The 22,456-nt window shown below is 33.9% G+C and overlaps 1 protein-coding gene across 1 annotated transcript; it reads left to right on the top strand.

Annotated features, from left to right (window-relative positions):
- The first annotated feature begins 390 nt into the window (after positions 1-390).
- LOC129322881 (uncharacterized) lies at positions 391-9,924 on the top strand. The gene is given in 20 exon segments (XM_054969329.1): positions 391-629; positions 704-971; positions 2,027-2,239; positions 2,632-2,690; positions 2,923-3,060; positions 6,524-6,598; positions 6,670-6,697; positions 6,700-6,752; positions 6,856-6,917; positions 7,125-7,146; positions 7,148-7,195; positions 7,521-7,596; positions 7,700-7,830; positions 8,508-8,567; positions 8,677-8,751; positions 8,837-8,941; positions 9,014-9,109; positions 9,200-9,280; positions 9,361-9,461; positions 9,550-9,924. Coding segments are annotated over 20 exon segments (1,743 nt in total). The 5' UTR covers positions 391-587; the 3' UTR covers positions 9,560-9,924.
- The last annotated feature ends 12,532 nt before the right edge of the window (positions 9,925-22,456 follow it).

Below are 22,456 nucleotides of genomic sequence, written 5' to 3' on the forward strand. Positions count from 1 at the left end.
AGCTTCAATATAATAGTATCTTTTACACTTTTCTTTTCCTTTTTTTTTTTTTTGGCCAAAAATATCTTTTACATTTGATTCTCAAGATCAATACTTAATTTCTTGATATAGCTTCTAACTCCACAATTCACCAATTTTTTTTTAACTTGTAATTAAACTAAGAGTGTATTTTTTGGATATATGAGGATTTGAATTTGAATTTAAATTTAGATACATTTTTAAAATTTAAATTCAAACTCAAATTTATCAAATCAAATGCTATTTAAAGGTATATTTTCAATGAATTAATGTATTTTCATTGGGGCCTACAAAGGAGCCCACTGAGAATAAAGCATTGGGCTCGTGATAGGCTAAAGTGAGGCCCATAAACGGCTTAGCTCAGTTTTCGAATGAAGCTGCCGTCTTCACTCTCAAAGTCATCAGTTTCAGGAAGCCTTTGAAACTCCGGGGACACCCCATAAACACTCCGGCTCTGCTCTATCCACTTCAACCCCCTACTTCCTACTCCTTCGCCTCCTGTTCCGTCTCATAGAACAGAGAAGAAACATTAAGCTAAACTGTTTTCTATATATGAGCTTCTAGGACCTATGGGGTTCGCTTCCACCCTCTCTCTATACTCTCATCCACAGGTATTCATTACCCTCCTCTTCTTGTTCTGGTTCTGCTTCTCGAAAACCCTAACAATTTCTATATTCATCTGCAGGGACCCTTGCATATCCAGAGGCGGCAATGCTTGGGAATTTGTGGGCAATTTGTGCGTCTTCCAAGTCTTCATTCAGGAAGAAAGCGTTGCGGTTTCAGAATTTTGGTGGTTAGGGCTGCTTCTGGCGTACATGGTGCTCAGAGTCGGTCTGCTGGCGCTCGGAGAGTTTACCGGCAGTCTCAGGCTGAAGGACCTTTGTCCAGTGGCCCCGTGAAGCAGATTGCCTCTGTTGTTGTGCCCGCTGGAGTTTTCGTTGCCGTCACTTTCGGTATGGGTGGCTTTCGTATTTACGTGTTTTGAAGTTACTGCCTTTCTTTGAAATTTGAGTTGAATGGAAATGTGTGATGCTTTATGATCTTATTATAGTTGTTATTGCTTAAGTTTAAATTACTACTGGCTACTATAATGTTTTTTAGAATTAATATAGTTTCTTATGTAAGAAAAGTCTGGAACTGTATAATGCACGTTTACATCTTAAGGTTTATGTGTTTTCAGTTTTGGTTGGAATTGGCTGCTTTTCTGCCTCTTTCCCTCGCTATTATAATATGATTTGCACGAGGACCAACAATGATCGCATTAACGCTGACTTCTGGTCCTTGTTGGATGTTACTAGCTCATGCCAGGTGGTCATATGTGTTTCTTGTGGGCTGGAGTGCTGACACCTGCTGTTATCTACTGTAAATTAGCTCGTGTCAGTCAGCTATATGGATAGCTTGTGGGCTGGAGTTTTGACACTTGGTGTTATCTATTCCCATGTAAATAGTAATTAAAGCTAAACTTCAAGAGTTTTTGATGAGAAGATTCTATTTTTGTGGGTAGGCATTTGAAACTCAAAATTGAAGTTTTTTCATACCATACTAAAATTCTATCCTGTGAAGTCTTTAATTGATTTCAACAAGAAGCCCCACAGAATTAAAACAAATAAATTAGACATAAAAATAATGGAAGTAAAGGATGTCTAACGTAAGCCAAATATTTCAAATCACAACACTATTCATAACATGTACAACAGAGTAGCTTCTTAAAGAATTCATAGAGATGTATAAATATATATGCTTCTTTTTTGTTACATGTAGGAAAATTGGAAATGCTCTATATTCTATATAGCATCTTTGATATATTGGGTTCCATGCAATACACAAACCATACCATCTGTTTATCTTGATAGCTCTTTTCATGCTTATAGGGTTGCTGTCATATAATCGAACTAGAATTTCTATAGTTACATTTTGTAGGTTTTCTTTCATCGTAATTGCAAGTAATCAAGCTGAAATATTTTGCTATATTACATAATGATTGTACTAATATGTCTTCAGTTTCCAGTTGTATGGAAATTAGTAGAAAAGCTTCTTGTTCCGAAGCAATCAAAGCCTTTATCTGTTGAAAAACAATCTTCATCACAAGGAATGAAATGGTCTATTGCACCTGGGACAAATTTGTTGTCTAAACTTGGGGCAAAGATTGAGATAGAATCCAAGCAGAAGCTCAATGAGTTTGCTCGAGAACTTAAGTCATTTCCAAGCATTGATATGTCAGGTATGCTTGCGAGAATGTTATGCAAAGCATTGTCATGGTTATCTAATGCAATTCATGGTGCCTGAAGTTTTTCAATTGTATATTGGGAATGTTTTGGATAACAATTTTGCTGGTGCTTTATTGGCCTAACTGAGGTTGGCTTTTATGAATATTATATTGTTCTTACACTGTTATGATTTGTTTTGGATTTCCTTGATAATTAACATGTTTTCATGCAATCTATCTCCATTTGTTCTCTTTATATTTACCCTGCTTTTTCCATTCATTGATTTTATGCTTTGTCATGGTTGATACTTTATTTTATGTGGCTTGACAACCTTATGGTATTGCGTACTTTGAAAGAGATTCATAAATAAAAGCAAAATGTTACTCATCATCTAACAATTTTGCAGGACGCAACTTTGGGGATGAAGGATTATTCTTTCTTGCTGAGAGTTTGGCATTTAATCAGGTGAGAAAAATTGTTATTTATCATTGCTTTTCTTTTTTCTAATTCATATACATGAAAAGCCAAAACAATCAAACATTGTAGTTTTCTAAAATTTTATTTTGACCTTCCCTGTTTAATAATTTAAAATACAACTATGCTTTTGGGCTTCATTAAGAAATTAATGAACTGAAGACTATGCTGGTTGCCATATCAGTGTAAATTTTAGTTTCTTCCCCCTCTTTCTGGCACATAGGTTGTGGAGGAGGTTAGTTTTGCTGCAAATGGCATAACTGCGGCTGGATTGAAGGCTTTTGATGGTGTTCTTCAATCGAATTTCACATTGAAGACTCTTGATCTTTCTGGAAATCCTGTTGGAGATGAGGGAGCTAAGGTTAGTCCGAAGTTTTTCAACGTGTACTAAATAAATAATAATTAGTTAGCTATAAATACATTGTGAATCTAATTTCAAATGTTTCTCTTGTTTGACCAGGGAAGTAATGATTGTGATGACATGAAGTGAGACTTTTAAAATATGTTGTCACATAGTTAATTTATCTTTCTAAAATTTGTGTTTACGGTTGCTTATGACTCATTCAGTGGAAATTGTGTTATTTTTTTCTCTTGTATTTAGATGTAGCCAACTAAATTCTATTATATTTTGTCTAAAGAAATAAGAATTTCCTAAAGTGAAGTGAAGAGCAAAACAGAAACGAAGACAAGAATTTCTCTCAAAATGAAGTTAGGATTATGAACTTAATTGCTGCAAGGTCCCATTTGGTATGACAATAGATTTTTTAAGGCAATGGATTAGGAAAATGAATGGGAATGTGAATAAGAAAAGGAATGGAAATGATTTTAAAATTTTTCCAGTATGTAAGAAAAAATGGATTGCTTGTATAAATTATGCTTGATATATGTATCGGATTGATGGAATGAAACTTTATGATATCTAAGTGCAAAAATATCCTTGCCAAAAAATTGCTAACATCAAAAATGAAAATAAAGAACCAAAAGAACCCTAGCTGTTGAGATAACATCTTTTAACCACCTTCATTCATACGCTCTCCAACTACATTCATTCTCACTCTCACATCCATGCCCAGCCGGGAGGAGCTCTAATGAGAAGGAAGAAGGGAGATGACGATGAAAACTGAAACCCTTTCTCCTTTTGTGGTCATAGCAGCAGACAACCTAACCAGACTGAGCACTTCATAATTCCATCAGCTTGTGATCTCTTCAGAAAATTCTCTGTTACTGAATACTAATGAGATAACTTCCATGGTCAATCCATCGGGACCTATTTTGGCAGACAATTACAGATCCAATCTAGATTTGAGGCATGATTAGGGCTCAAACATTGGGTCCTAATGGTCAAACAAAATCTCAAGTGAGTGCGAGAATGTTTGGAAATTTGCTTTCTTGGAAAGCCCCATTCCATGATTAAACTAGAGGAGGCATGATCCTGCATTTTCTGATTGATTTAGGATTTCATGGAACTTTTATTCATCTTTACCAAACATACATGGGGAATCCTTGTCCAAATTTTTTTTTTTTTGGGGGGTGTGTGTGTGTGTTCAGGATTCGTTGCTCTCAAGCAGATGTATTAACTTTCCAGTTCCTTTGTCTATCTTATGAGATAACTCCTTAAATGACCATTTGCAGTAGCCCTTATAGGCGAAGGAAATAATTCTCTCTCAAGTAGGATGTGAAGGAAGAAAATTGTGATTAATAACTTGCGTTTGTTCTAGCCAAAGACATCATGAATCAGCCATAGCAGACACCGTTTAAAGAAGTACACCACTTTTCTGGCTGAAATGATTGAACTTGATGGCCAAAAAACTTGCAGCATTAGCTTGAAATGCCCACTGCTCCCAAAAAATACCAAACCTATCCAAAATCAGCAAGACACATGGAATATCTTTTTTTTTTTTTTTGGGAGAAGTTCAATGCAACCGTAGGTCATGGACAGCATAACTTATGGCGGCTCTTTTCTTTTCTCCAATTTGTTGATGCAGCAGACAGTGATTGTGTTACGTAGTAAGTGTTGCAATCTTCTGTAATGTGGAACAGTTATCAGACACACCATGTGCAATCTAGATAAACATGTTATGAGAATAATGAAAAATTGAGGAGTTATGTTAGGCATAGAGATGTTTGAATTTAATTAAGTTTATCTTATATTTTTATATTGTATTTATTTTAAAATTATGATTTCTTTAAATTAAATTTTATCTTATTTAGGTTTAAGTAATTCAATTATTTGTATTTAGCCATTGCTTACAATTACAAATATCATAGGTAGGCCATGTTTGGTGTAGATGAAAGGGTTTTCAAGAGAGGGAGATGGGGAAAGAATTACAAAAAGACCTTCTTGTCTTGATGAAATAAACAACTGATGTATGGAAATGAACAACTGATGTAAGTGGAATTTGCAAACTTATTTACAGCATAACACTATTATGAATGTAAACAGGTGAAGCTAGGCGCATGAACAACTCGTGTAGGAAAAATGAATAACTGACATAGGTGGAATGAGAGTTGCAAATTCATAGTAGTATCATGTGGTTAATGGGAGTTGCAAATTTCACCTGCGTTAGTTTTTCATTTTCCATACATGAGTTAGTCATTTTCCCTCCATGAGTTGTTCATGTGTCTAGCTTCATCAAGAACAATAAAGTCATTTGAGTCATTTCTTTAATTTCATTTCAGTCCCTTACATGTATGGTGAAATTTCAGAGGGGTTGACTGAAATTAAGTTGGGTCAAGGGGTGCTGACTAAAATTTTCCCTTTTGAAATCTCAACTTGCGTATTTTGATGAAGGATATTTATGCCATTTGACCATGTTGACTCCTTCCTGCCTGTTTTTCATTGCTTCATACCAAACTTCTAATGCACAGGTGCACAAACACATTTCACCAAACACATTTAGTCTAAAAATCACCTTTCCATCAAAGTCTCTCTTTTTTTATTTCCATTTTCCTAAAAATGGCTAGATTCTACCAAACAGCCTTTTTTTGGCCATCAATGAAACATAACCTTAATACTATGTTGCATGACCTGCATTTTGATGGAAAACACAAGAAGTGCTAAACCAGCCAGTTTTTTACAGGAACCTGAGTTAAACCAAGGGATTCATGGCCATGAAATATTTTGTTTTGATATTAACTTTGCACGAACTTTTAATTTTTACTGACCTATTCTACAGCAATTACATGGTCATTAATAAATGATTCGTCTTACACTGACCTTCTAATGTCTTATTGCAATCCATTGTTATTCAGCTTTGACACTTCTTAATTTCCTCGTGTTTGAAGCAGTTTGTATGTGTGTAGTGTTGTTTTGGAGCTTAAAATGTTCTTTTGATATACTCATCTGATCCTTTTTATAAGTCATTTCTACCAACCTCATTAATACCAATGCAAAAATAAAAAAAGTAAAAGAAATAAAAGGGTAAAATTCCAAATATGCCTCTATATAATGAATTTAAAAAGTGATGTCATGTTACTTTTTCTCTCTCATAAGGGTAATTTTGAAAATACTTTTAAATATTACCTAAAAAACTATACCGTGACTAATAAATAAGACTGAATGAATTTTCTAGAATGAGCCTTATAAATGGGATTGGAGGGAGTTTGTGTGTTAGAAATACTCCTTTCTCTTTATGGTTTTAGCTTCTGTATCACTAACCAAAGGCCATGAAGATAGTGTCAAAAAAATGTTACTATAAGATATATATTTGAGATAATTTCATCAATGCCCTTCCTTCCAGCCCAAAAGAGAAAGGATAAAAATATTGTGATGACATTTGCAATTCACTCAGGTTTAATTTAAGTATATATGTCCTTGTTTACAGTGCTTGTGTGACATATTGGCGGACAACTCCAGTATTGAAAAGCTTCTGCTGAACAGTACTGACTTAGGTGATGAGGTAAGCTTTGTGATGAATAATAATTTGTAGATGACCTTTCTTGTTTCCTTAATAAATCCTGTGTTTTGCAGGGTGCAAGAGCTCTTGGAGAAATGTTGAAGAAAATTCAACTTTACGGGTTCTTGAACTTAACAACAATATGATTGAATATTCTGTATGCAATTTATTTTGGCATTTTTCTGGACTGTAGGAATGTCCTTGGTTAGCCAAATCACTGGGTGAATTCTTATATGACTTGTTCTTGGAAATGGAGGTAGGGATTCACAAGTATAGCTGGAGCACTTCTTGAGAATAACAGCATAAGGAACATACATCTCAAGTAAGTGAACATTGTCACATTGATGTATCCCCTTGAGACACTTCCTTATTGTTTCATGAGAATGAAAAATGATACAATCCAATGTATATGCAATTATCATGTTGCATTGTTATTTTACCTCTAGTTTTTTGATCAAGGGATATCTTTTTGTTCTTTGCATGTTCTTTTCCTTTTTCGTGAATCCTTGTGGAATTATTGCTATTCTAGTGGGAATTATGGTGGTGCGTTGGGGGGCTAATGCATTGGCTAAGGCACTTGAGAGCAACAAGTCTTTGAGGGTACTTTTCTTGTCTATTTTTCTTTGATGAAATATTCAGCTTGTTCTTACTTCTTTTCTTCCAAGTGATAAGTATAAATTTTGGAATAACCACCTAGGCCGCTAGATCCTATCATGTTATACATTTTCAAAATTTAAACAGTTAACGCAGCATGTTATCCAAATTTATAATTGGTACTGAAAAAATTATGTGTTTTTCGTCTTCCTACCAAGATATTCCTACATTCATATCACTGATTTCTGTGACATCTACTTGGGGCATGTTTGGCATGTAGTTTGCTTAAGACATGCATGATTTATTCTGAGACTGAGGCAAATGTGGCCAGGAACTTCATTTGCATGGAAATTCTATTGGGGATGAAGGAATCCGTGCCTTGATGTCAGGGTTGTCTTCACATAAAGGTGATTGTGTTGTACTGCTACTGATGTAGGCTATGTATTCTTCATGCTTCAGTAACTCTAATTATTATCTTGCAAATTATCTGACAAATATCTTTGTCTCAAGGGAAACTTATGGTTCTAGACATTGGCAACAACTCATTAAGTGCTAAAGGCGCATTCCATGTTGGTGAATATATTAGAAAGAGCAAGAGCCTTTTATGGTTGAATCTTTACATGAATGACATTGGTGATGAGGTATTCTCTTTTCTCAGTTGTCTTCCAATTCATGTATTTAGTGTGATGAAATCGTTATCATTAATATTATAAAATAGTCTTAAAACATAGTGGTGCCATGCTGCAAAAAGCTGCATAAAGATGCTAAGCAAATGTTATTATATTATCATAGGAAGCGGAGATTCATTATAGACGTGTAAGCTTGTTTTTTTTACCGATTTAAATTGATTTGATAGCATCATGCTCTTACATCTAAACCAGTTTGTATCAATTGATGTGGTGATGTATGGGTAGTTTGATGCTGACACGTGTGATATGTAGTAGGAGCACAATACACAGACAAATAAACATCAATTCCATCTTTCTCCTTCCCAAATATCTGTCTCTGTTCTGTTCTGACCGTAACAACTATGACAAAAGCATGATCCCTTAACGACAATACATGTTTTTATCAAAACAATGGAGAAACGTTCTGATGAACATGCAATTAACTTCTTAACACAAACCCATCAAACCATCTCTAGCTCTTTACAGGGGGTAACCTTTTGAGCATTTTTGGAGTGATAATGTTATATGGAGCAGGAGAATAAAAAAAATAATGGTTCCTATTTGAAAGAGAGGAATTTTAGATTTGATAATTTATGTTTGAATTGAGTTACATATGCTGGACTTGGAATCAACTGATGAAAAAGTGTCAGGGCGCTGAAAAAATTGCGGATGCTCTAAAGGAAAATCGGTCCATAACAACATTAGACCTGGTGAGAAGAGCTAATTTGTTTATATTTGCCCAACCCCCTCTCTTTCCCAACATACGGAAAATGAGAAAACTACTAGTAACATGACTGTAGCCAAACTAAAATTACAGGAGGAGGAAATAACATTCATGCTGCAGGAGTCAATGCTGTTGCTCAAGTTTTGAAAGATAATTCTGTCATTACCACTGTAAGCCTTCAGATTTCCTTGCCCTTGTCTTCGTGGCTTGTCTTCATTATTTATATCTAACGCAAATTTTATATCTTTTTCTCAGTTAGAACTCAGTTATAATCCCATTGGCCCAGATGGAGCCCAGGCCTTGGCTGAAGTCCTAAAATTTCATGGGAGCATAAAAACCCTTAAGCTTGGTTGGTGCCAGGTAACCTATGTAACAATTATTGTACATTCTTTGGTCATCCAATTTTCCATGTTATATGAAGCATTTTCACAGATAGGAGCAAAGGGGGCGGAGTTTGTTGCGGATGCGTTGAAATATAATACTACAATATCAGTTCTGGACTTGCGGGCAAATGGACTGAGAGATGAGGCTTGTTTCAGTACCTGTGTTGGAATTAAAATTTTTGTTTCTCAATCTTATGTTTATTTACCTCTTTTCATTATGAACCAACTGTTGCAGGGTGCTGCCTGTTTGGCTCGCAGCTTGAAAGTGGTTAATGAAGCTTTGACCTCAATAGATTTAGGATTCAACGAAATTAGGGTATAATCGTCTATATTTTCAATTTTAGATTTGTTCTTAAACCTTGGTTATATCCCGTAACTTCTTCACCTGTTGAACAGGATGATGGAGCTTTTGCAATTGCCCAGGCACTGAAGGCTAATGATGATATAGCCATCACATCCCTAAACATTGCTAGTAACTTCCTGACAAATTTGGGCAGGTAATTTCTTATGCTATTTATTTCTTTCCAAACTGCATTCTCTTCTTTCCAGTTAAATGGATCTGAATATTTACTTTGCGTCATGTAGAGTGCGCTAGCTGATGCAAGAGACCATGTTTATGAGATGACTGAAAAGGAAATCAACATTTTTCTATAGCATTTATAGTTTTCAATTTATATAGATATTTTGTGTTTCAGTTTAAGAAAGTGTTGTTGGTATACAAGTGCAAGAATTTTGTTTGGGGGCTTCTAGCAAGGACTCTTGTCCATCAATTTTGAGTTCTGACCATTGATTGAGGGGAAAATATTTGAATTAGTGTTTCGAGAGAGTACTTTTTGAAGATTAGATTTTGGGTAGAATTTAAAGCTTGGAAGCTAGAACTATATATTTTGCATATCTCATTGAAGATGTTGATAGTTGACCCAAAGAATCTTGCTATAAAGTACTTATTTTCTTCTTGAACCTTTTCTTGAAATAATTTTCTTTTCTCCATTGTTGCATAAACTTGTTTGCCTTCCTCCCTCCTCCCTCCGCTCTCTTATTTGGCATCCAATGTCATCATTTATCTGAATTTGAGCGTTGTAAGATCCAAAATGAGACAAGCTCATTTAGTGTAATTTTTTTCTTATTTTCTTCTTGAACCTTTTCTTGAAATAATTTTCTTTTCTCCATTGTTGCATAAACTTGTTTGCCTTTCCTCCCTCTCCTCCGCTCTCTATTTGGCATCCAATGTCATCATTTATCTGAATTTGAGCGTTGTAGATCCAAAATGAGACAAGCTTTTAGTGTAATTTTTTTCTTTCTATAAAATATGAACTTGAAAATGGAAAGATGTTGAGCCCTTTATTTGATCTGATTGCTGGTGATTCTATTATGTTTTTTTTTTTTTTGGGAGTGGAAAATGTTTCATTCAAGTCAAAAGATCAATACTCAAAATATATCAATCTAGTCATTGCTCATCCCTTCCTCCTCTTGCTTGATAAAAGGAGGAGGATGGTTAAAGAAATGACTCTCCGAAAATGAAGTGTTCGCAAACTTAACTAAAGCACCTGCATTTCTGACAGTCCCTATGGAAAAAATTAAGATTAATAAATCAATCTCTATCTAAGATCAATCTAGCTTCTTGAATAATGTCCCAAAAAGGATGGCTTTGTTGCGAGTCTCTCAAGATAAGGTTGATGGCATTGACACAATCAGAGATAACGTTGGACCTTCCTGATTCCCAATTTCCAGCAGTAATGTAAACCAATGGCTATAGCTTTTACCTCCGTAATTATAGGTGGTAGCAATTCTGTTTTTAAGCAGAATTCCAAGATCCATTTATCACTTTGTTGTCTAATGATGCCTCCAATTGTGCTGCCTTTGTCCTGCATGACTGATGCATCTGTCTCCAAAGTGAATGTATCTCTGTCAGTATGCCGGCTTTGGACGGAAGGGGGGCTTGCTCTTTTGTGCACCTCCATGGATTGTTGAATTCTAAAGTCCTGAAGAGCCCAAAAATAAATATTATGGGGGTTGGCAGAAATCATCTCCTCACCAAACATTCGCTTACGTCCAAAAATGCATTTTTCCTCTTCCTAAATTCCTCGTCTTCGAAGTTCTGTTGTGCGGGCACGATTGTGCATCGAGTCACATAAAAGACTTCATTTTCTCTGGGATTTGCACTCTTCATATGCTTTTCCACGGGAGTGTTGCTATTACTTTGTGTACCTGTAGATAAGAAACAACAGGCAGAATTGACAATAAAATTTCCATTAGGGGATGGATAGAGTTAGTAAAATGAGATAAGCCTGTCAGGTCAGCTCATTTAAGCCTTAAAATAACTAAAATTGGGTTGTTTAATCAGAGGGTGTAAATGAATTTCATACTTAAAAGAGCCGCCCTTTAAGGTCAAGATCCAACTCTTTTAGATTTGATTATTTTTTTTAAAAAAAATTCAAGTAAAAATTCAAAAACATAAAGTGTTTATCATACTTCAAGTCTTTTATCAACAATAATAATCACTTTTGATTATGCATTTTATGTATTTTTTAATACTTCACTAATTAAATTTGTTATTTTTTAATCTTACTAGTAGTTAACTGATATTTCTTTAATCCTTTACAAATTAAAATGTAGGATTATCAAGATAATTATGAGTATATATGATTTTTTTATGGACATATATGAACTAAAGAATTATTTAGATAAACCGATATTAAGTTTTATAATATAAAAGAATTAGACATTGAACTAGTGAAAGAACAAGTAACATTGATTTTTAATTCTTTCAAAGATGAGTGCTAGTATTCTTAGTATTTCAATCATTATTATGGCTAGTAAATTAGTTTTTAGTATTGGTTCACAAGTTTTGACAAAATATCAAAATTCTATTTTTCTAAATAATGTTAAATCTATTGTTTATACTTGTAATTGGTTACATGATTTTGATAATGTTGCTATGATAATAAATTTGAATGTTTAAACTTTATAGATTTATTGTGGATTTACTTAAATTTATTTTTTAGATTTAATTTTATGTGTAATATTTTTTTTGGAACTATAAGTGTATTTATTGGGCTTTTAAATTAAAAAATACTAGGGCCGCAAGGATGGCCCTACAAACTTAAGGGCCAAGATTAGGCTTCGAAATTAGGAGCCTTTAAAGCAATTTCAAGCTTTTCAACCCTAGCTCATTTAGGCTTGGCCTTTTAAGGGTTGGACTTAATTGTCAACTCCACCAAGTAATGGAATCTGTTTTACTTCTCTCAAAGTATATTCTAGTTTGAGTTATAAGATCAATGATACATGGATCAAATCACATCCCTAGTTTCCAGGTGTCCCACGTCCCATTTGGTAGAATCTACTCGAAAACTTCCTCCATGTCACAAATAAGCATGTTTTCACTATTCATCTCAGTCAACGCTTTTCCAAGCTAGACCAATTGTTCTTCCCAGAGAAAAGTCTGTTGGCCAATGGTGATTCTTTTGCCCAAGCCATCATCTTTGAATTCATTCCAAATATTGGAAATGCTGATCCCAGGCATTTTTTTTTCCTATAATGTTTTATAACCAACTTAAAATGGGCAAAGTATAGGCCATGTACTCGTTTTAGCTTTGGATGGCTAGCGCCTTGTCTCCAACTCCCTTTGCTTTCTTTTCTTTTTTTAATTTTTGTTTTTTTTTTGGTTTTTTCACAATGATAAAAAATAGATATTTTGAAGTTAAGCAGTCATGTAATTATTTAACTTATTTTGGCTGCTATTCTTAGAGTGAGGATGTTGTTGCAATCTCCTCTCTCTCTCTCTCTCTCCTTTCCCCCCCTTAGAATTTTCCTCTCAAACTCACCACTATCGATGGCTCCATTTTGTTATGGAGCAAGGTACCATACATGAAGCCTATGCTGAATTGAGAGAAGCTAAACTGTGAAGGGAATATGCAATGCAAGAGACTTCCAAGAATATGAAAAAGAATCCAAATGGGAAACCTCATTGAGACTCCCATGCATCCAAGCACTTTGTCAAGAGTTGCCAGATCATCGTGGGCGATGACATCACTCTCACTCCTCCCTTTCATTCTCCCCTTCCCACTTCTCTCTCCTCCACATGAAGGACCCTGCATGCATGTGCTGTTGTTGAGCTAATGTCCTTTGTGAAGAAGTGAAGTCTCTCTGTTTTCCCTTATTTTTTTTCTTAGAAACAAAGACAAGCTAAGGTGCAAGGGAGTCGGGCTCAAGTGTCAAGCATGCTCAACATAAAGGAGAGGGATGGAGGAGAGAGAAAGTGGGGAGGAGAAAAAGGATGAAACTAGACTCAGTGGCTGTTGGAGATCACTGTTGGAGGAGAGAGAGGAGACGAAGGCAAAGACATGATTGAAAAGGACATAACTCCAATGGGTGGCTTCCCTCACTATGGTATTGTGAAGGATGACTATGTGATGATCAATGGATGCTGTGTTGGTCTCAAGAAAAGAGGTTATCATGTAGTTCAAGTTCATCGACACATCTTCCAAGTTTGGCCATGGCTACTTCTAGACAACACAGGAGAAGCAAAAGTTCTTTGGATGTGTCAAGGCATAATTATGCAACTTGCAAGAAATTTTGCTATAGAGTTATATTAAAATTAAATGAAGTTGGACTTTGGTGTGTTTGAGCATTTATTTTATTTGCCTTAGTGTAGAGTTTACATGGTAAGCCATGTAGCTCATCGCATAAACCTAGCATATCCTTAGTGATCAGAAGTGGAGTTTGGAGAGAGTGTGAGGAGGGGGGAGAGAGAGGAGGAAGGTGAAAATATAAAAAATATATGTAGAGTGACTCCCATCATTATATTTTACTATTAAAAAAATATTAAAAAAGCCATATCAATAAATTGCACGGCCTTCTAACAAATTTTTAACTTCAAGGATATAGGTATTTTAATTTTTTTAAATTAGGGATGTGAATGACTCAGTTAAATTTATGGTCATTTGAGACTTTTTGCGTGTAATTGAAGGGTAAAAATAATTCTTAATCCTTCATTTTATTATATAAGGGTAGAGAGGGAATAAAAAGGAAAAAAAGGAGAAAGAAGAAAAATGAGAAGATCCGGACCCCTTGCGGGAGATAGTGCAAAATGGCAAATATACACCGTACAAAACTAATGTGTGAAGTAATGGAATAATGGTAACCGGATGATTCATTAGTGGAGTGGAAAACAAGGAAAGACACGTGGCAACTAAATAAATTTCTAACAAATTCGATAATAAGTTTGTGAGTTGAAAATTTGGCCTTTAAAATGTGGTGACCCCTTGTCTTCTTCTATCTGCACAATCAATCGATTTACAGCATGTTTATATGCATTTTTTGCTTACCGATCATATGAAAAGTAATCAAAAAGTAATGAAAATTAGATTTGAACAATGAGAAGACTGAAGAGATTGATATGTAATATTATTAAAATGGGGTTAAAATTCCTATTTACACAATCTTAACCATTTCAATTTTTTAGAGAAAAATGCAAGGTGAGATACATCGACGGTACTCGACAGAACAGAGCACATTGGCAGGAAAATAATGCTATAGATTAATAATTTTTTATTTTATTAATTTAGGTATTTGATTCTCTATAATAAGTTAAAAGTTCAAAATTTTTTTGTGAATTATATTTGACTTGTTTTGGGCAAATGATTATGTGTTTTTCGTATTATTGATCTACGATACTACATTATCGATATATGACTAAAGAACAATTATAAACAAGTTTATGTCTAATTATATTAATCTGTGATAGTATATTAGTGATATATCATTATATATCACTGATATATAAGCCATATAAGTGAAAACTTATTAATTTATTTATTATTGATATACATTTATACATCAATGATGTAGTATCGCAAATTACTAATGGAGTTTCCTCTTCAATGTCTAATGTCCTCTTCATAATATCTGAGAAAAACAGAGAGGGAGAGAGAGAAAAAGCTTTGCAATGAAGATGGTGATTTAAGCAAATCAGATTAAAAATTCTGATGAAGGAAAGCATTGTATGAGAGATGAAAATGATGATCCAGGAAAATCAGATGAAAAAAATTTGATGAAGAAAATATTTAGAGATGATAAATTAGAGAGGGAGCACGCACAATACGATTTTTGATGATAAAAATGAAAGATCCAATCAGTTAAAAATTAGTTGAATTAGATATATTCTATTTTAATAATAAATTTATTTTGAGGATAAAAAAGGAAAAGCACATCTAATTAATTTTATAAAAGGGCATTATTCTAAAATATTCAAAAACTTCATCCATAATTTTTGAGAGTTGTATTTTTTGATGTCATTGAGCTAATTTTTTTTTTTAATTTCTTATGAGTACTTTTTTTATTGGGAGTAATTATGTTCGAGACACAGTTTTGCATTAAATGTAAGTACATCTTTTAACAAAAATTTAAATATTAGTTTATCATGTTATAAAAAAAATTATTTTTTTTTTTTGCTAAATCTATCCCCGTTGATCTTAACCATTTCATTCTAAAGTGAGCAGGATTTATTCATTTAATATCAGTTGTGATTTATTATAAATAGTTGGGAGATCGTAATTAATTATTACAATCAAATTTTTACCACATCGATTGATCTTGAATGTCCAAGTTTTGTAGAGTTTTTGTCAATTACTATATTGGGATTTATGTTTAGATATTTTTTTTTAAATTTACTTGACAAACTAAAATTTATTTGAATTATATGAATTATAATTGGTTAAATGTGCATTTTTGTCTCTGAAATATTCTTTAAAAAGAACTCAATACTCTAAAGTATTTGTTAGAACATTTTTGCTCTGAAATGATTAAATTAGAACATCTTCTACTCTGCCATTAAATCCCTGAAAATGTCCATTAAAAAGTATTTGAGTCCAAGTTAACTTTTTCTAATGTAAGTATTTGGGGATTTAACAGCATGGTAGAGGATGTTGCAGTTTAATTACTTTAGAGAAAAAAATATTTATTGGATGCTCTTTAGAAAATATTTTAAAAATAAAAATACACCTTAAGTCATTATGGTTTAAAATTAGATTTTGATATATAATAACTGAATGAGTTTTATTATGTTTGTGCATGTCTATGTATTTTAAAAATATTCAATATAGTATTACAAAGAACTATTTGTGAATGCTTAAAAATGATATTATATTACAAAAGATATATAATTAGATATATTTAACGAATAAAAAAAATTACAACCAATAAAAATATAAAACAGTTTAACCCAACTCAATTGAACCTTAAGGGCTAAAAATAAAGGAGATTTATACTCAAACCTCGTACAAGGGAACAAGTCTTTTTTCTTTTTGCCTGCAAGTATTTTTCTATCAAAGACAATCATATTTGAAACACTATTGGGCATTAAATATAGACGCTCTCAAAGGATTTCAAATTTTGGTTCATCACGTTATAAGAAACCAACCTTTTGTGCTAGACCAACCACATTGGTGAATAAATTATAGGGACTAATAATTATGTTTTTCTAAAAACATATAAGAAAAAAAAGGATAAAAGTGCAAATTTGGGCATATACTATTTTTCGTAAAGCATTTGATAGCCTAAACTATTGAATGGTACAAAATAAATTATGAACTTTCAAAAATAAAACATCCAATAGCTCGCCATTAACTTCAACTAACGAATATTATGTGAAGCCCACAATGACATATGGCATAATATAGGCATGACATATCAACATGGTAAAAGTACAAATTTAGCTTTGAACTATTTTTTAAAGAGCACTGGGTAACCTTTACTATAAAAAAAGGACCATCCAACACCTTCCTCTCAATTTTGAACAAACACTATTTATTTTCATACTTATGAGGCCCACAAAACATTAATCTCTCCAATCTTTTTGCTCTCAATCTCAACTCAAGAAGAATATAGTCAAAGAGTTCTTATTTAAAGACTTTCACGAAGACGACACTAACAAAATAGAAAAAATAATTCGTGGCTAAATTAAGCTAGAATCAAACTTCTCCCATGCATAATAAACTCAAGCTTTTATTTCATTGGCATTGTCTTTGTGAATGACTTTAGATAAGATGTAACACACCAAATTTTTTTTTAAACAATTTAACTCAACCATAGTTGGGTTACAGTCACCCAACACATTTTTTTATATCAATAATTTCAATATAAAATATTTTATAATTGGCTTCAACTAGCACAATACAACATTTCATATAAATTTTAACCTCCCACATGCCACTAGGCTAAATCACATTTGTCCATCCTTATACTCCCAATAAGTAAATTAAATTACATTTGTCCATCCTTATACTCCCAACAAGTAAAATAAACAATTTAGTCAATTTTCAACACAAGCCAGTTATTTGGCCTTATAATCATGCCATTTTAACCAATCCAAAGTAAACCAAATATTAAAATTACAGTCATCCAAATTGTACCAAAAATAGAAATAGTTTGAAAGGCATGATTACATTTATATATTCATATAATTGATAATAAACAAAAAAAAGTCCTAATATTGGCAATATAACATTATTAAAATCATAAATTAAATACCCAAAAGAGACAGTGGATTTATACCACTAAGCCTCTGGACTCCTCCACGTGTCACTCGTGGCTCTTCTCCTGAAAATTGTTAACCACAAAATGAGACTCAAAAGTCCCAGTAACCAAAGCCAATTTATGATAGTATATACAAACAGTTAAGTGTGTGCTTACTAAGTAAGAATTAAAAATAATATAATTCCAACAAATATAAGAAATATTATAATAAACACCAACAACCATCCTTATATCCCTCCATTAACCTCGAGCCGTAGCCCTACTCGGTGCTAAATTACCCGGCCAAAGGTAGATTAGCCCGAGCCCTTACAAGCCACCTATTGAGCTCCAATAGGGGCGTACCACGTGGCACATAAATACAACAATAATAGCAAGTCTCCCAACACCTCCCACAATAATCAAACAAATTCATAATAATATTGCACAATTATACAATATTACAAAATTCATAATTTTCTCAATAATCACCCAATTAACATGAAGTAACACTAATCACAAATTAAAAGCATGGTTACCTTGTGGCTTTTTCAATAAATTATTCCTTAAAATTTCTCTCTCACCACAATCTTCACCAGTAATACAATTTACAAATAACATATTATTTATAAATATTAGTTTCAATTTTTGAAACTAATAAAATAATTCTAATAATAGAATTAAAAATATAACATAATTCCTAATCTCAATCTTAATACAAATCTATAGTTAATACTATTAAGTAAAATTTTTAACTCCTCTTTTAATTATCAATAAACATTAATAATCTAAAAATTAACTTCTAAACTAATTTCTATTATCAAAATTTTCTTTTTATTTCATAAATTCGTACCTAAAATACCCAAAAATTAAAAATTGAGTCTCTAGCTTAGAATCATAATCCTATAACCATAATAATTCATTTCTCGTCCCAAATAATCATCTAACTCAATAAATCAACATATATTTTCAGATCTAGTTTAGAATTTGATCCATAAGCCACAGATTCAAAGATCATCAATAAATTTATACTCTAGAACATTTATTATACTACTGACAACCTCAAAAATCATATTTATTTAACATAAATTCATCCCTCTTCCAGATCTTAAATTTTCTACCACTACAAACTTAGAAACCAAAGAAGAAGGATGACTAAGAAAAAATTTTAGAACACTTACTTAGTCTTGAAAAGCTTAAAATCACACCCTAAATATCCTATTAAAAACTCTTACCTTAAAAATTCAGATCTTCCGCACTGGCGACTCACGCTCACAGATGCTCTCTCTGATCGCACACGAAAGAGGAAGGAAAGAAGGAAAATGAGAAGAGAACGGTAGTTTTTAAAAATGAATGTGGGTCCCACATTTTTTTTTATTTTTTCCTTTCCTCTCTCTTCTTTCCTTTTCTTTCTTTTCTTTTACATGTAATCATTGTGGCCGCCGAAAGCAAACTCGTTTTCTTCTTCTTCTTCCTTTTTTTTATAATACGTTTTCCCTTTTTTTATTATAATAATAATTTAATAATATTTTTTATTTTTTAATTATTTTTTAATTAATTTTTTAATTTTTTTAATTATATCTAAGTTAGATTTAATAATCATCTCTTACTAATTTCTTACCTCTAAATATTATTTTTTTTAAATTTCTATTAACCCAAATTAACTATTAAAATTTAAATTGGGATGTTACAATTCTCCCCTCCTTTTAAAAATTTTGTCCTCAAAATTTAAAGTTAGTAACTATCAACTACTTACTTAATCAAAAAGACGAGGATAATCACGTCGCATACTGTCCTCGGTCTCCCACGTAGCATCACCTGGAGTTGTGCCCTTCCAGATTACTTTAACCAATCTAATGGTCTTGTTTCTTAATTGCTTGTCCTTATAATCCACAATCTCTTTCGGTTCAGCTCTGAATGTTAAATTCTTCCTGAGTTCAATCTCCTCGGGTTCAATTATATGGGAAGGATCTGGTTGATACTTCTTTAATTGTGATGCATGGAATACATTGTGTATACCAGCAATTTGAGGTGGTAATGCTACTTGGTACGCTACTGGTCCAACTCGTTTTAAGATTTCAAAAAGCCCCATAAACCTTGGTGTCAATTTCTTAGCCTTAATAGCTCTTCCAACACCAGTTACCGGAGAGATTTTCAAAAATACATGGTCACCTACTTCAAACTCAAGCGGTCTTCTCCTCTTATCCGCATAACTCTTTTGTCTACTTTGAGATGTGAGTAATTTTTGCTTGATTAAAGCAATCTTTTGGGTAGTCTCATCAACAATGTCTGGCCCCAAAACAGTTCTCTCACTTAATTCTGTCCAACACAGTGGCGATCTACATTTTCTTCCATACAATGCCTCATAAGGTGCCATCTGAATGCTAGAATGAAAACTATTATTGTAGGCAAATTCAGCTAATGGCAAGTGACTATCCCAATTACCTCTAAGCTCAATGGCACAAGCTCTTAACATGTCTTCAAGAGTTTGTATGGTTCGTTCCGTTTGCCCATCGGTCTGGGGGTGGTAAGCGGTGCTAAAACTCAGACGAGTACCCATGGCTTCCTGTAATGACTTCCAAAAGTTTGATGTGAATCTCGGATCACGATCAGATACGATATTATCGGCACTCCATGCAATCTTACCACTTCTCTTATGTAGATTTCAGTTAATTTTTCAAGAGAATACTTGATATTAGTAACAAGAAAATGAGCTGATTTGGTGAGTTGATCTACGATTACCTATATAGTGTCATGACCAGAAGATGTTCTAGGAAATTCTATAATGAAGTCCATAGAAATGCTGTCCCATTTCCACTCTGGAATATCAAGAGACTGTAGCATTCCGGCTAGTTTCTGATGCTCAATTTTGACTTTCTGGCAAGTCAAACAACGAGTTACATGTTCAGTTACATTTTTCTTCATCCTTGGCCACCACCAAGCACGTCTTAAGTCATGATACATCTTAGTTGCTCCTGGGTGAATGGTATATTTACTCTGATGAGCCTCCTCCAGTAAGATATTTTTCAATCGAGCATCATTAGGCACGCACACTCTACCTTTATATCTTACGACATTACTATCGGTCACATCAAAATGTTCAGCCTTTCCAGCCCCAATCTCTTCCCTAATCTTATTCAAATAATCGTCCTTCTGCTGCGCAATTCTGATTTCTTCCCAAAAATTATTTTCAAATTCAGTAATGTGTAAAGCAGCCAAATGATTTTTGACTACTTCTACATTTACTGCATGGAAACTACTCCATAATTCGTGTTCTCTGACCATCATGTGAGCAGTATGCACAAGCTTCCTGCTTAGAGCGTCGGCGACTACGTTAGCTTTCCCTGGATGATACTTTAACTCAAAGTCATAATCCTTCAAAAACTCAATCCATCTGCGCTGTCTCATATTGAGCTCCTTTTGATCAAATAAATATTTTAAACTTTTATGATCACTGAAGACCTCAAAAGAAGAACCATAAAGATAATGTCTCCAAATCTTCAAGGCAAATACCACAGCAGCAAGCTCCAAATCATGAGTAGGGTAATTTTCCTCATGAGGCCTCAACTGTCGAGAGGCATAAGCCACTACTCAATCCTCCTGCATCAATACACAACCTAAACCTTTCTTGGAAGCATCAGTATACAAGGTATAAGGAGCAGTTGGAACAGGTAAGGTGAGCACCGGTGTGGTGGTCAACCTCTTTTTCAGCTCCTGGAATGCAACTTCACACTCGTTCGTCCAAATAAATGGAGCATCTTTTCTGGTCAACTTAGTCAAGGGCATTGCAATTTGTGAAAAACCCTTAATGAAACGACAATAGTAGCCTGCAAGACCTAAGAAACTCCTAATCTCTGTCACACTTCGAGATTGTTCCCATTTCATCACTGCATCTATCTTACTAGGGTCCACCGCTACCCCTTCTTCTGAAACAACATGGCCTAAGAATTTAACTTCTTTAAGCCAAAAATCACATTTGCTCAACTTGGCATAGAGCTTGTGCTCTCTTAATATCTCTAAAATAATTTTAAGATGTCTAGCATGGTCCACCTCATCCTGAGAATAAATAAGTATGTCATCAATAACTACAACAAATTCATCGAGATAAGGCCTGAAGATTCGATTCATATAATCCATGAAGACAGCTGGGGCATTTGTTAACCCAAACGGCATCACCAGGAACTCATAGTGCCCATATCTAGTCCTAAAAGCAGTTTTAGGGATATCCTCTGCTTAACCCTCAATTGATGATACCCTGATCTTAGATCAATCTTAAAAAATACCGCTGAATTGACTAATTGATCTAACAAATCATCAATTTGAGGTAAGGGGTACTTGTTCTTGATGGTTACCTTATTCAATTGTCTATAATCAATACACAATCTAAGGCTTCTATCTTTCTTTTTCACAAACAGTACCGGTGACCCCCATGGTGATACACTCGGTCTGATAAACCCCTTCTCTAACAACTCTTCAATTTGTCTATTTAACTCAGCTAACTCCTATGGAGACATCTTATAGGGTGCCTTAGAAATAGGCCCCGTACCAGGTACGAGTTCAATCGAGAACTCAACCTCTCGTTCTGGAGGCAAACCGATCACTTCAGTAGGAAAGATGTTAGGGAATTCTCTCACTACTGGAATCTGATCTACACCTTCTTCAATCTCTGCCTTGATTGAGAAGAAAATCATAAAAGCTTGACAGCCCTTTCTTATACATTGTTCTACTTGAGCTGCAGACAACAACATAGGAATTTGGGACTCTACAGGGGTTACAGTAAGAGCTGAGAGTGACACACTCTTTTTCTGACAATCAAGTATAGCTCCATTTGCAGACAACCAATCCATCCCCACAATAACATCAATCCCAGACAAAGACAAACAAATGAGGTCTATGGTGGTCTTTCGACCCTCATACTCAACCTCTACATTTAGACATGCCTTAGCAGTCCTTACAGTCAAACCAGCAGGAGTAAAATCTT

Source organism: Prosopis cineraria, unplaced genomic scaffold (genome assembly GCF_029017545.1).
Source record: "Prosopis cineraria cultivar Desert tree isolate PC_DT_omini unplaced genomic scaffold, ASM2901754v1 PC10, whole genome shotgun sequence".
In the NCBI taxonomy this organism is placed as follows: Eukaryota; Viridiplantae; Streptophyta; class Magnoliopsida; order Fabales; family Fabaceae; genus Prosopis; species Prosopis cineraria.